The sequence below is a fragment of the Dermacentor variabilis genome, chromosome 2, assembly GCF_050947875.1.
Source record: "Dermacentor variabilis isolate Ectoservices chromosome 2, ASM5094787v1, whole genome shotgun sequence".
Classification (NCBI taxonomy): domain Eukaryota; kingdom Metazoa; phylum Arthropoda; class Arachnida; order Ixodida; family Ixodidae; genus Dermacentor; species Dermacentor variabilis.
The window spans coordinates 45804969-45817514 of NC_134569.1; the positions used below are offsets into that span (position 1 = coordinate 45804969).

General features: G+C 43.5%; 1 protein-coding gene across 1 annotated transcript in view; it reads left to right on the forward strand.

The window, feature by feature from the left end:
• The window catches only part of GlyRS (glycine--tRNA ligase), a 29601-nt gene that overhangs the window by 15963 nt on the left and 1092 nt on the right, over positions 1-12546 (forward strand). The window contains exons 11-16 of the mRNA XM_075680327.1: positions 1358-1465; positions 3938-4083; positions 5405-5490; positions 6892-7001; positions 11244-11337; positions 12218-12405. Of these exons, the coding sequence (XP_075536442.1) occupies positions 1358-1465; positions 3938-4083; positions 5405-5490; positions 6892-7001; positions 11244-11337; positions 12218-12405 (732 nt within the window). The remainder of the gene's footprint in view (positions 1-1357; positions 1466-3937; positions 4084-5404; positions 5491-6891; positions 7002-11243; positions 11338-12217; positions 12406-12546) is intronic.

Here is a 12546-nt window from a genome sequence, read left to right on the forward strand (position 1 = left end):
CAACTCTGAAGAAAATTTTGTTATTGATTTTTCCATACTGCTGGCATAAGAAAATGCTGAAAATCTGAACATCACTTTTAATATAAACTGTTCCCAGAAGGGAAACTGTTTCCATCTCTGCAGGTAAAGCCACCCCCCGCCCTTATGGATTTGTCAACTTCTAGCTGTTGTTATATATATAACAACAGCCAGAAGTTATATGTTTTATAGGTATATGCAAATCCCACAACTATTCACACTACCGTATAGACTCGTGTAAAAGCTGCACCTGTGCTGCACCTATGATGACAAATTGGGGGCTGCACCCCCAATTTGTCATGCCAACATTTTGTGGGGAAAGGTAACCAATGGAGAAGCAATCACGTTTGGTGCTCCGATACCGTGCGTGCACATTGGTGAATTTCCACGCGCTGTGTACTTCCCCATGCCGCTACTAGATGCCCAGAGCCAGGGTGTGCTCAAGATCTGGTGCGCGCACAAGTCGTCAGCACGCCAGCTGTGTCGGCACCATTTTGACCAAAAGGTTCAGTCCTGTGCAAGGGCTGCACCTCGTCAAAATTGTGAAATGAAGGTGTGGCCCTTACGCGAGTCTATATGGTATTTGCTTCGAATTGCTTTGAACCAGAAAATTGATATTTGAAGAAGCCCATTTATTTGTGTTCCACACATTACATGACCTGAACTGTTCCCCAAAGGTAGTTACGTGTAAATGTTAATGGGGTAAGCTACTTGGGATCTTGGGCTGAGAACTTGGGTTGAGAAAATGAAGGCAAGCTCACACTTGTATTTCTTGATGAAACCTCAGCACTGGTACAACAATGTTACGTCATGAATTTCATAGGATTTTCTCGTATTTGGCTTGCTTTGGTACGGGTTAAGGCCTGGAAGCGTGCTATGTTATTTTGAATGTAGCCTAGTCCTTCCTCAATGATAAACAGTAAGTAGATCCCAGTTAGCTGGCTGAAAATTTATTGTGTCACGACTAGCTGGTTCAAGAATCTTAGGACGGTGTTACCCCCTGCCTTTCATTTTCACGTCTTCTCTGGCTATTTTGCTATTGAAGAACCATAATTTATGAATATATTATTATTTTAAGTGCCTTTAAATAATATTCAATAGATTGGGTTAACTCGTACATGAAAATTCAGTCAGAAGTCTTGAACATAAGTTGAAAATTTTGTTGCGGGACCCTCTAAACAGTTACACTTTGCTAAACCACAGAAATTTGCAACCTGTTCTAGACTACATTATTTAACATGATGCACCTGTGTGAGCATATACAGTTCAGCTGTCAGCTGTCTTTTCTTCCATTTTCCTATATGCATATTAATATCTTTTTTTATGCCTTTCTGCTCAGGGCTGGGTCGAGTGTGTCGGTTGTGCGGACCGTTCCTGCTATGACTTGAGCCAACACACCAAGGCCACAGGTGTGCGTCTTGTGGCCGAAAAACCGCTGCCACAACCAATATCCTTTTACCTTCACGTGCTAGCACTGCTGTATCTAATATGTCGTGTGATATCTGTAACAGCAACATCCTTGCACGCGTATATCTCCTTTCTCCTGCCTTGCGCATGTGCAGAGACTAAGGACGCTGAGATGGTGCATGTTGTCCTCGTTTGTGCTTAGTGCTGGAGGTTGAGTTTCTGAGACTTGTTGAAGCGAGAGGCAGACAAAGCATCCGCTCCACACTGCCAGCGCTTTTCATGATACAAGTCGTCCCACTATGGGCCACACTATCAGCCATGAGGGCTGAGTGGTCACGAAAGCGTGGCTGGCTTCACTTTTTACCGTCAATATAAAGATATCATCCACATGACATGAAACCGTATCTTTCGTCACCGACTCTCAAGTTCAACAAAATAATTTTTTTATATTCAAACTTAGTTTTTCTGATTACCTGATAATAGACGTCTTTCGGCCTACATCATGATGAGTCGGTCACGTGATCTCCCAGTACATGCGGGAGTGTTTGGTGGGCAAAAATCATGCCGCACGCATGTTTGCACATGCTTGACATCTTCATGTGGTGCGAGTGTTCTTGCTTTTATTGTGTGCTTTGTGCATGCCCGCCAGGCCTGTTTGTCATGCCAGTGAGTTTCTATGCAGTGAGATGTGTAAATCATATGAAAAAAGAGTGTAATCGGCTGTTTTCGTTTCCTAAGAGAAAGAAGTGGCGACAAACATGGGTGCTTACAACACGCTGGGACAAATGGTAGCCATCAGACACCGACAGAATATGTGGAGTTCACATGCGCTTTTCTTGGAAACTAACTAAGTGGCAGCTGCCTTGGCAGTGCCACAGCTGCTGAATAAAAAAAAAAGGTGCGCCCTGTTGCATGCATCGAAAACACTGTCATTCGCTGCGGCATCACCGGTTAGGACTGTTTGTCTGGGAAAACAGTCATCCGCTGCGGCATCACCGGTTAGGACTGTTTGTCTGGGATCGGCATAGAAAATGCATCAGGAATGTGCTTGCAATGCCATCACCCGACGTGTCCCAGCCCCCACAGGTAGCACCGTTCGGCCCAGCCATGCGGTTGAGAATGCAACTGCGGCTGTCACGTTCACTGCCATTGCAGCCCGCCTGCTGCAGCAGGCCGCACCTTTTTTTTTTTATCCAGCAGCCATGGCACTTTGTCCTGCTGCTTTCATACTAGATTACTTTCATTTAGAACGTGAACACAAGAGGCAACCACCGTTACAAGTGCAATTACATTTACATTTAGGTGATAACAGCACATGACACATAGGCAGCTCTCTGTCATCTACCTTCTGTCAGCTTCTGGCAGCTCTCTGTCATCTCTCTGTCTCTACCGATATGGTGTGTTAGATAAGTCCGAACTATGTGAGCATTGATTTGCTACTGTGGCAAACAAGAATTTAAACCTCCTGTTGCTTAGATTGATGCCGCTGTGACACTGGCACTTTCGATTACGGCCGAACCAGATCCAGATTCATTCAATCGTGATAAATCTTCATGATCACGATCACAGATATCAATCGTCTGCACCCTGAATGCTCATTGAGCTCAACCAAATGTCCACGCTCATCCCTCCATATCAAAGATGTACGCAGCAAGCAAACAGCACAATTTAATTGCTCCTTAGCGTATTGTCCAGGCGTGTTCATGAGATAAACATACCTATGTGTGGCTAAATCACACATTCTTCAGCCAACACTCTGGATAACTTTTCCAGCCATCTAGCAGGAAAGAATCGGAGTACCGCTAGCCGCAAGCTAACATTTCTCTCCGTACTGCTGATGGGCAGCTTTTGGCAGTGAACTGAGATAAATTAATCACAGCAGATGTCATGGTAGCTATGGAGAAAGAGAAATTTTCTGCCCAACAGCTCTTTGCACACATCTTGTACTTTGCTTTGTGTGCAGCTCATGACATCACACACATTTACTGTTTACTGAAAGGAGAGGTCCATTCGCAAAATTTTGCGACCCCTTCCATGTGAGAAAAATGCATTGGCAACTGCACTTATTTGCATGAACGATCAAATTTCAATGTAACGAAATTTCAATATAACAAAGCAAATTGCAGATTTTACCAATTTCGTTACATCATGGTTTAAATGTATATACAATGTCACTGTTTTGGTCTCTACTTTATGTCCTCTCACTAGAGTAAGGTGCAGCTTTGTAAAGCTCTGCAGTCACACAATCTTCCAAATATTTTTAAGGTATTAGGGGATCTGTACGATCAATAAAATTGACTCATGACGACAACTTAGCCTCAGGATTTTCATTCAGGATGTGTTTAAGGAAACGATAAGCGTGCTGCATGAAAAAATGGGTGGCATTATGTACCTCACAGCCAGAAGCCCTCCCTTCTGCAACTTTTCTGTTTATCAAATTATGACAGAGAGTTCGAACTACAAATCTCTCTGCACTTTGTGTTTTTCTTGATTCACATTGTGGTGTCAGCACAAGACTGTAGATGTGGTGGAAGCCCTTCCTAACAAAGCAGCCCTCGGCAAGCAGTTCAAAAAGGAAGCCAAGCCAGTTTCGGATGCTATAGCAGCACTTGCCCCTGAGCAGGTTGATCTTCTCGAGAAGGATCTAAATGAGAAAGGGTGAGCGTTTCATGCTTGATCACATCAGATGATTGTTGCAGTTTGCAGACTTTAACATGTGTTGTCTTCTAGCGCTATCTGCACTGGGGTAATGTTAATTTTCAGTTTATAGAGATGCTGAGTAAATGTGTGTGTGTGTGTATTCATCAAAGCCCATAATGACAACTGTTACTACTAAATAATCCATGTTTCCATAACGTGTTCTAACTGAACCAGTAATGTGCCACTTTTCAATGCTGTTTAGCATTACGTGCTGTTTTAGTAGAGTACCAGGATAGTAGACCGTGAACAGCAGTGGTAACTTCTGGTGACGCCTGGTGACACTGTGCTCAACTAAGCCTTGTTGGCCTCTATTTTGAGGCTATCTATTCTTGATACATATTAGTGCAGTTAAATCTAGAAAGTGGGGTTGGGGGGCTCGGAGCAGAGGTAGAGGCAGGGGTGGGACAGATACTATCACACAAAATCAGAAAATGTGATTCTAAGCTCCTTCTGAGCATTGGCGAAATCATAGTAGAAACATTGTTCACTGTAGTTTTATACATACCACTAGCACAATTAAAAGACAAGACTCCCTGTAGTACTTAGATTTAGGTGCATGTTAAACAACCTTGGGTGATCAAAATTAACCTTGGGCTCTCCACTACAGCATCTCTCAAAGCTGCAGGGTTGATTTAAAGTGTTAAATCTCATTGAACTCATCACTTTGCATGTTGTGAGGGCCACATGCTCAAATTCATTCAACATGCAGTTGATTTCAGTGCTGCATCCGTGATGCCCAATTTCATTGTATTGTAAAGGCTTTGTTTAAAAGAAGGCTCAGCCATTCATCAAAGCCCATAATGACAACTGTTAATACTAAATAATCCATGTTTCCATAACGTGTTCTAACTGAACCAGTAATGTGCCACTTTTCAATGCTGTTCATGAAGTTGCATAAACTTCCTTAGGCATAGTGGTTCTATGTACTAGTCACAGTCCTCTTAAAACAGAGATTCACAGGAAGATGAAAATTTGAAGTAATCAGCCGTGGCTCAGCAATGATGATGATGATGACGATGATAAAAATGACAGCAAAAACAGCTAATGTCTCAAATGCTCGTTCATTCCTGGTTTGCTTGATGACTTTATCAAGATGGCTTTTGTTTTGTATGAGCATGCAATTATGGGGGCTCATAGGCTGGAGCCTACATTTTGACAAGAGGACATGTTTCTGTTAGGGCTCCAGCCTGGACATCCCTCGCTCAGCCACTTGTGATTACTTCAAAGCCCTCATGTCTCCTGTCAACATTCTTGTGATGGTTGCTGACTTGCCATGCAGGGAGTCTGAAGTGGCTGTGGGTGACTCAAAGGCGATGGTCACAAAGGACATGGTTCAAGTCAAGCGTTACCAGAAGACTGTGCATGGTATGTGCAATGCTGGCTACCTTATATAAGCTATGGTCACTTCTTTCCCTTGAAATGTACTCTCCTGATTGATCAAGCTGTCCATGCATGTTAAAATTTAGAATATGCGGGGACCCATGATGCTTGCTAGTGACTTTCTCCTGTGGCTGAATTGTAAATAATGCGGGTACATTCCGGTGCCGAGCACACAACCCATTTTCAGCTTTCTTGTTTCAGCTGAAACTAGCAGTTATGATGTTATAACGAATCTGACTTCTATATTAGCCACTGCTTTCGTAGTGGCTCAGCATGCTAAAGTTATAGCCATGCTAGCCTTCTTGCAATGACAAAGTCAAAACACAACAACATAGAAGAAAAGGGGGGGACAACCTTTGGCCTCCTAGATGTTACACTACATATGGCAAATGCAAAGTTGGTTGGCCACTGTTTGCAAATAGTTACAAGCAGGAATGCAATAGAATATGGTGAGCCACCATATTGTAAAACCAGTGACGATGGTCATTGTTGGTGCAGTCTTGGCTTCATACACTACTGGTGTGATTGCTAACCTTATGTTGTTGTTTTTTTCTACAAAAAAATTTATTTGTAGAATTGAGTGAATGGGGGGTATTCTGTAGTGTATATTGGTAGTCAAGGTTAAGTCTTACTTTCTTCAGACATGCACAGGGCACTTGAGCTTGTTCGCACATTTTGCAAAGATAAATTGAGTGGTGCAGCATGATAATAGCTCACATCTGTCATGACCTTGGAACACCGAGGCACACATCACGGCAGCAAACCATAAAGAGACACTAGGGATAAAAATAACTTGAGCTGTACACATTTGTAAATTGCCCTTCTACAATACTAAAAAGCCACTCTTATCATTAAGGGAGGCTTGACAAGCTGCTAAAGAAGCAAAAAAAAAAGAGAGAGAGATTGGAGGCGACTCCTTCTTTCAAGAACCCGCACCAGCTCACCTTGATATCATGGATTTTGATCAAACTGCTCGCGCCTAGTTAATTTCTTTTCAGTGAATGTTAACTGTACTACATTCAAAAAGAGCCATAGAATTTTGAGAACTTTTACTGAAGCACAATGAACAAAATATGAGAAAATATTTTAAAATCTATAACGTCACATGATGTACCACCATTGCGATATTGATGGAAATTCAAGAAAAAGAAAACTTCCAGCTGTATTTTATTTTCTGATAATCAGCTTATTACCACAAAATTAATAAAAATGTCATTTGAAAGGATACTTTATCCATCCAAACTCTAGCATCCCTTCAGGATATGTGTGAATGCACTTTGGAAAAGAATATATAGTATATACTACTTTATAGGTTAGGTAGGGAAGTGTCTGAACTTTAGGAAGTTGTAACATCTTGGTGTGAACACATCTTCCCCTCTTTTGCAGTGGACGAATTGGTACCTGGTGTGATTGAGCCATCATTTGGCATTGGGAGAATAATGTATGCCGTCTTTGAGCACAGTTTCAGAGTCCGCGAAGGAGATGAGCAGAGGACGGTGAGTTGATCCATGACACTAGAGTGGGCAACTTGCTAATTTCCGTTTGTTTACTTCAGGTTTTTCAAATTTCCAACCAGTCACTGTTGGCAGCAGCTGAAGGTACCATGCCATATTGCCTGTGTCTGAGACTCGAATTGTAAATTGTGCCTGCAAAGAGGTCTCCTAGATAATTTTACCTGTTGTTAGTTGTATTATAACATCTGCCACATTTAGAAGAACCGTATTGTTCATAAGGATGCGAGCTAAGCAGTGTACATGCTTTATTGTGCATTGTTGCAACACATATTTTCAATCGACATTTGTTTGAGTGCAGCCATAAAAATTAGTTATACATGTGCCTGAAGCTTGCTAACTCTCATGGCATTTGCCTACACTTCTTGAATGACAAACCCAGAAGTAGCATTTAGCAAAATGTTTTTGCAGCTTCACTTCATTTAGCAATGCCATAAATTGTTGACAGACTGCTTGCATGTATACAGTGGACACCTAAGGGCCGATTTACGCTCGAGCCACCCATCGCCACAAGAGGCACCGCACACTTGCGGTTGCGCGAAAAATTGCACGTATCCAGCACTTGTGCATAAATTACCGTTTACGTTGTGTACACAGTGGATACCTTACACATTGTAAACCGAAATTTGTGCATAAGTGTTTGATACAGGCAATTTTTCGCGCAACCGCAAGCGTGCGGTGCGGCTTGTGGCAATGGGCGGCTCGAGCGTAAATCGGCCCTAATTCAACTCTGGTTAATTCGATTATTCTGTTAATTTGAACGCTACAGAAGGTCCCCGCCAGCACCCATACATTTCTTGAGCCGAAACTTAGGCTATTTTGATCTGAATATTGACCTTCGCAGAATAATTCGAAATTGATTGGTTAGCTTCGCCGCAATACAAACGAGTTATGCGATGAAGCATACGCATATTATTGCGGTGAAACATACCAAAAATGGAACGGGGCCACTGTCATGGGACATGTACGCATTTATTAATTATTTGTTCGTATACGCGCCATCACTGTTCACAGTACAAGCACCTAGACGTGTAATAAGCATAATGGCAGCACTTCGGAACTGTTCCTGGCGTTAATGTGGCGTTTTAAGTACTCATTTCGCCCGCCGTGTATGTCTCGTATATGAGACCGTTAACGGAGCCTAGTACACATTCCTCTATTATACGTGCACGCACGCGCCGTGCATCGAGAAGCGGAGGAAAACCATCTGTGTTTTGGGAAAGCTAGCGAAAAGTATTGCCTAAGATGAAAAACTCAGAAGGTCGAGCGTTGTTCAACGCCAACAAGAGAGCTGGGGTCTATGTAAAGCTCTGAAGGCCTGCCAGCAAACATATTAGGCGTCTCGGTGCTCATACTGTGACCGGAGATGGCGCATGTGCGGGTGTAAACTTGCACATGCAGAGTCTCTACCAACCGGAAAAACTGGGAAATTTTAATAGGGATAATAAGGGATTTTTAATAGCCTGGAAACACCGGGAAAACTCCGGGAAATTGTGCTTGTGTCAGGGAAAATTGGCTCTAACTTTATTGAAAGGGAAAGAGAGTTGTGGTAATGCTGGCTCGAGTAACAGAGAATCGTCTTTGACATCGTGGCTTGAGGAGTTGCCAGTTGTGGGGTTCTCACCCGTGCTCTTGGGGCAAAGGAACGACAACATAGTAGTGCAAACAATCACAAGGGCATTTATTGCACCTTCCATAGACTAATGCCTGCTAGCCGAGTTGCTATCCACAAAACATGCCGATGGGCGCGCGACAAATCTAGGAAGTCCGACTCACTGCGACCGGATAGCGAGCGAATATGTTCGCCCCATGCTGGACACCAAAGCCTGGTCGTTCGCGCGTACGGGGTCACGTGAACGGTGGCGCGTTCGAACGAGGCCTCGCGAGACATTCTCGCAGAAACATGGATCTGCGCACGCGCGGAACGTCCGCACCGCTTTCCGACCCACTGCCAAAAAGGAAGAGCCTTCTCCTTTCCGCGCCCAAGTAACCCTGCCGTTAGGTGGCGTTAGAAGCGCAACACTCGCGCAATCTCTCGTAGTGCGATTCAACCATACCGACTGCCGCGGGCACCAGGCCTCGCGGCGAAGCCGGATTACAGGAGACGGGTGCTATGCGGGAAAACAACATATCAGGGGACGCGTGAGTGTCAGGCATCCCCACACAGTATACAGTCAACGACCGACTTTTCGGACGCCCGATAATTCCTACGGCTTCGCGGCACCACCACATACCCCATAGAGCATATGTATAAGAATGTCTGAAATTTTGGAGGCAAGAACCTTTTGCCGTCTGATTTTCAGGACTGTTTGCCGCCACCGCAAGTTCGAATCGGCATTAATCAAAGCCACCATCGATACCATTTTTATTGCGTCGCTGCCTCGAACCGCCGCTGGCAGCCGTAGTCAAGACAGCAGCAGCGCTAGGCCTAGCTGCTTCGACGTTCGGTATTAAGCTTCTTGCCGTTTGGTGCCGTGTTTTTTCATTGAAAGAATTCGCCGCTGTCAGAAATGGCACCGACTCCACCTTTGTAATCTTCGCGATTGGCTTCTAAGCTCGGAAAGTACGGCGCGTTGCACAATGCCGGTTCCCGAAAGTCAGCTTCGCGTCAGTACAGCAATGTTACGCGGTGAAGCATACGCGAAAGTAAAGCGGTGCTGGCAGACCTTCAGAGCTTTTTTGGATGTGCCTTCGGCGAGTTTAGCCCTTAAGGCCTGCTTGATTTTTCGGACGTTTTCGCTGCCCCTAGGGAGTCTGAAAAATCGGACGTTGACTGTACAACTGACCAGCAGGATGCTTCAAATGGGCCGCGGCGCAAACATGCTGCGGAAGGAGGACGAGAACAGAAAGGACCTACGCATTGAGGAATGAACAGAAAAGGAAGCGTGCCACTGCTTCTTTGAAGAAGCTTGAGCTCAATAATCAAAGTGTTGGCTGATGCCGAGATGGAGGAGTCCGTAATACAAACCAAAATAAACTCTCTAAAGCCGTGAAACGCAACACTGAGGTGTTGTGCACAGGCTGAGAGTATGTCAGGACACTTGTTGTTACCAGCTGTTGAGAGAGAACCTCACTTGTGACAAAGTTCGGGTTTCACACCAATGAGCTTACTACTTCTATCAATGAGTTGACAGAAGTAGCTCATCTTCGAAAATATTTGCTTCTGTATGCATCTCCTTTTTATTCGTATTTAGGAATGTTTGGCAATGGGTTTTACCTTTTTCAAATATATTTTTTTCGCTGTGCACGCAGGGAAAATTTGGAAATGTCAACTTGGTGCCTGCATGTGCTATGTCCCCTATATGTGGCACTCTTTCCCGCTTGGAATGGTTCACCTCGTAGCAGGGCTGTGTTGTGGTGAAGCTAAATTTAAACACATACTGTCTAGCGAATCAACGGCATGTTTCGGCATTTATTCTACCTTTTGTTTTTATTCGACCCGTCGGGTAATCAGACCAGTTTCGTTGGTCCATTCGTGATCGAATTAACGGAAGTTTAATGTGTGTATGTGTATTCGTGCATGTATACATACATTAACCCTCCCTTCTGTTTTTGAATAAAATAAATACTACTCCTAACTATTCAAACTGGATTAAGTAGTTTCTTATTTTTTAACGTGCTTACTGGAGAGCGACAGCATCAGGCAACATGGTGTCAGCCTGTCTTGACATAAAACAAAGTTCTTTGTCCCTCAGGGAATTTGGAAACGTCAACTTGGTGAACACCCTGCGGATGCTATGTCCCGTAACAGTAACACTTTTTCTCACTTGGAATGATTCACCTCATAGTACGGCTGTGTTGTGGCGAAGCTAAATTTAGACCCACACTGCCAAGTGAATCAACGGCATGTTTTGGCGTTTATTCCACCTTTTGTTTTTATTCAAACCGCCATATAATCCGACCAGTTTCGTTGGTCCAGTCGTGATCGAATTAACGGAAGTTTAATGTATGTATGTGTATTTGCGCATGTATCCATACACCATAGGATTTGAAGTGCTTTTTGTGTCATTTTCTATTTCAATCTTCATGATAATCATTATGGGAAAGACTTTATTATTTAATTTACATAAGACATTGGGGCACATTTTTAATTCATTCTCTTTTTGTTTGGGCTCTACTATTCTCAAAGCAGGTGCTGTGCCTAGATTTAAGGGTTGCTTAATTATGGTAGTTCATTATGCCATTGCAAGTGCACTTTGTGATAGCGTGATTCTTATTATCTTGTAGTACTTCTCCCTGCCTGCTGCTGTTGCTCCACTCAAGTGTTCCGTGCTGCCACTGAGCAACAATCCAGACTTTACCAAGTTTGTGCAGCAGATCTGTAAGTTTTCAGAGTGCATTCTATTCTGCTCATATAGCAGAGCGCCACTTGTCACAATGTGGGTACATTCGGCTGCTAAGCAAATAGCCGCAGGTTTAACTCCTGGACACTTCAGTCTCATTTTGATGAAGTTGTATGCAAAAACATCCATGTATTGAGATTTTGATGGATTTCCAAGTTGTTCAAGTTAATTTTGGGACCTCCACTCTGCATACCTCATAGCACTTTTGCATCTTTGGAATTCCAAGTGCTGTCCATCAGCCATAACACTTCAGGGCAGGTACTTGTTTGCTCATAAGTCTGAAAGAAGCAAATATTTAGGATGGCTAGCCATGAGTACACTGTTTCTCGTTAAGAAAAAGTGTTAACTCGGACCAAACTCCGATTTTCCTATTCAATTGCTACGCGTAAAATGCAGAAATGCCCTCGCGAGAGACAACCACAGGACCAATTTGAATGAAATTTGTTGCATTTAAGAGGTAAAGCTATATTTTATTGACTGTAGAAAGCAGAATGTTGTTTAGGACCTCATACTTTTTACAAAAATTGCTGATGATTGGTAAGCCTCAGAAAAATTTAACATAAAGTTTACAAATCCTTAATGCTGCACAAAAGACATATATCACAGTTCTGTAAACTGCATCTCTTAGAGCATCTGAAGTTGACAACTTTGATAGTACATGTATGAGTTTGCAGCTTATGTGAAATCGTTGCAATGCTTAAGAGGGTGTTGCAAAAGCCCTGCTTGCAGATTAGTGGTACGCTTGAGAGCTGTGTATAATCCGTCAATTTTGTCCACTTTATATGTCCTAATAGGCATAGGATTGTGATATCATCATTTATTATGCAGTTACAGAGTTACTCCTGTTCCTCTATGCAGCGTCTGCACTGACACAGCATGATGTGGCACACAAAGTTGACGATAGCAGTGGATCTATAGGTCGTCGCTATGCCCGCACTGATGAAGTTGCAGTCCCCTATGGCATCACGGTGGACTTTGACACTTTGCGGGAGCCACACACAGCCACCCTGCGTGAACGAGACACCATGCTGCAAGTCCGGTGCCCTGTAAGTAGGGCAAGCAGTATATTGATCACTGTATAGCCTGATAGCCCACTTGTTGCATTTAAATTCTGAATCTGAGGAACAGTGCTAAAGAATGTACGGACAGCAACTAATGCGCAGAAGATGCTGCATCCACTTGAGTTG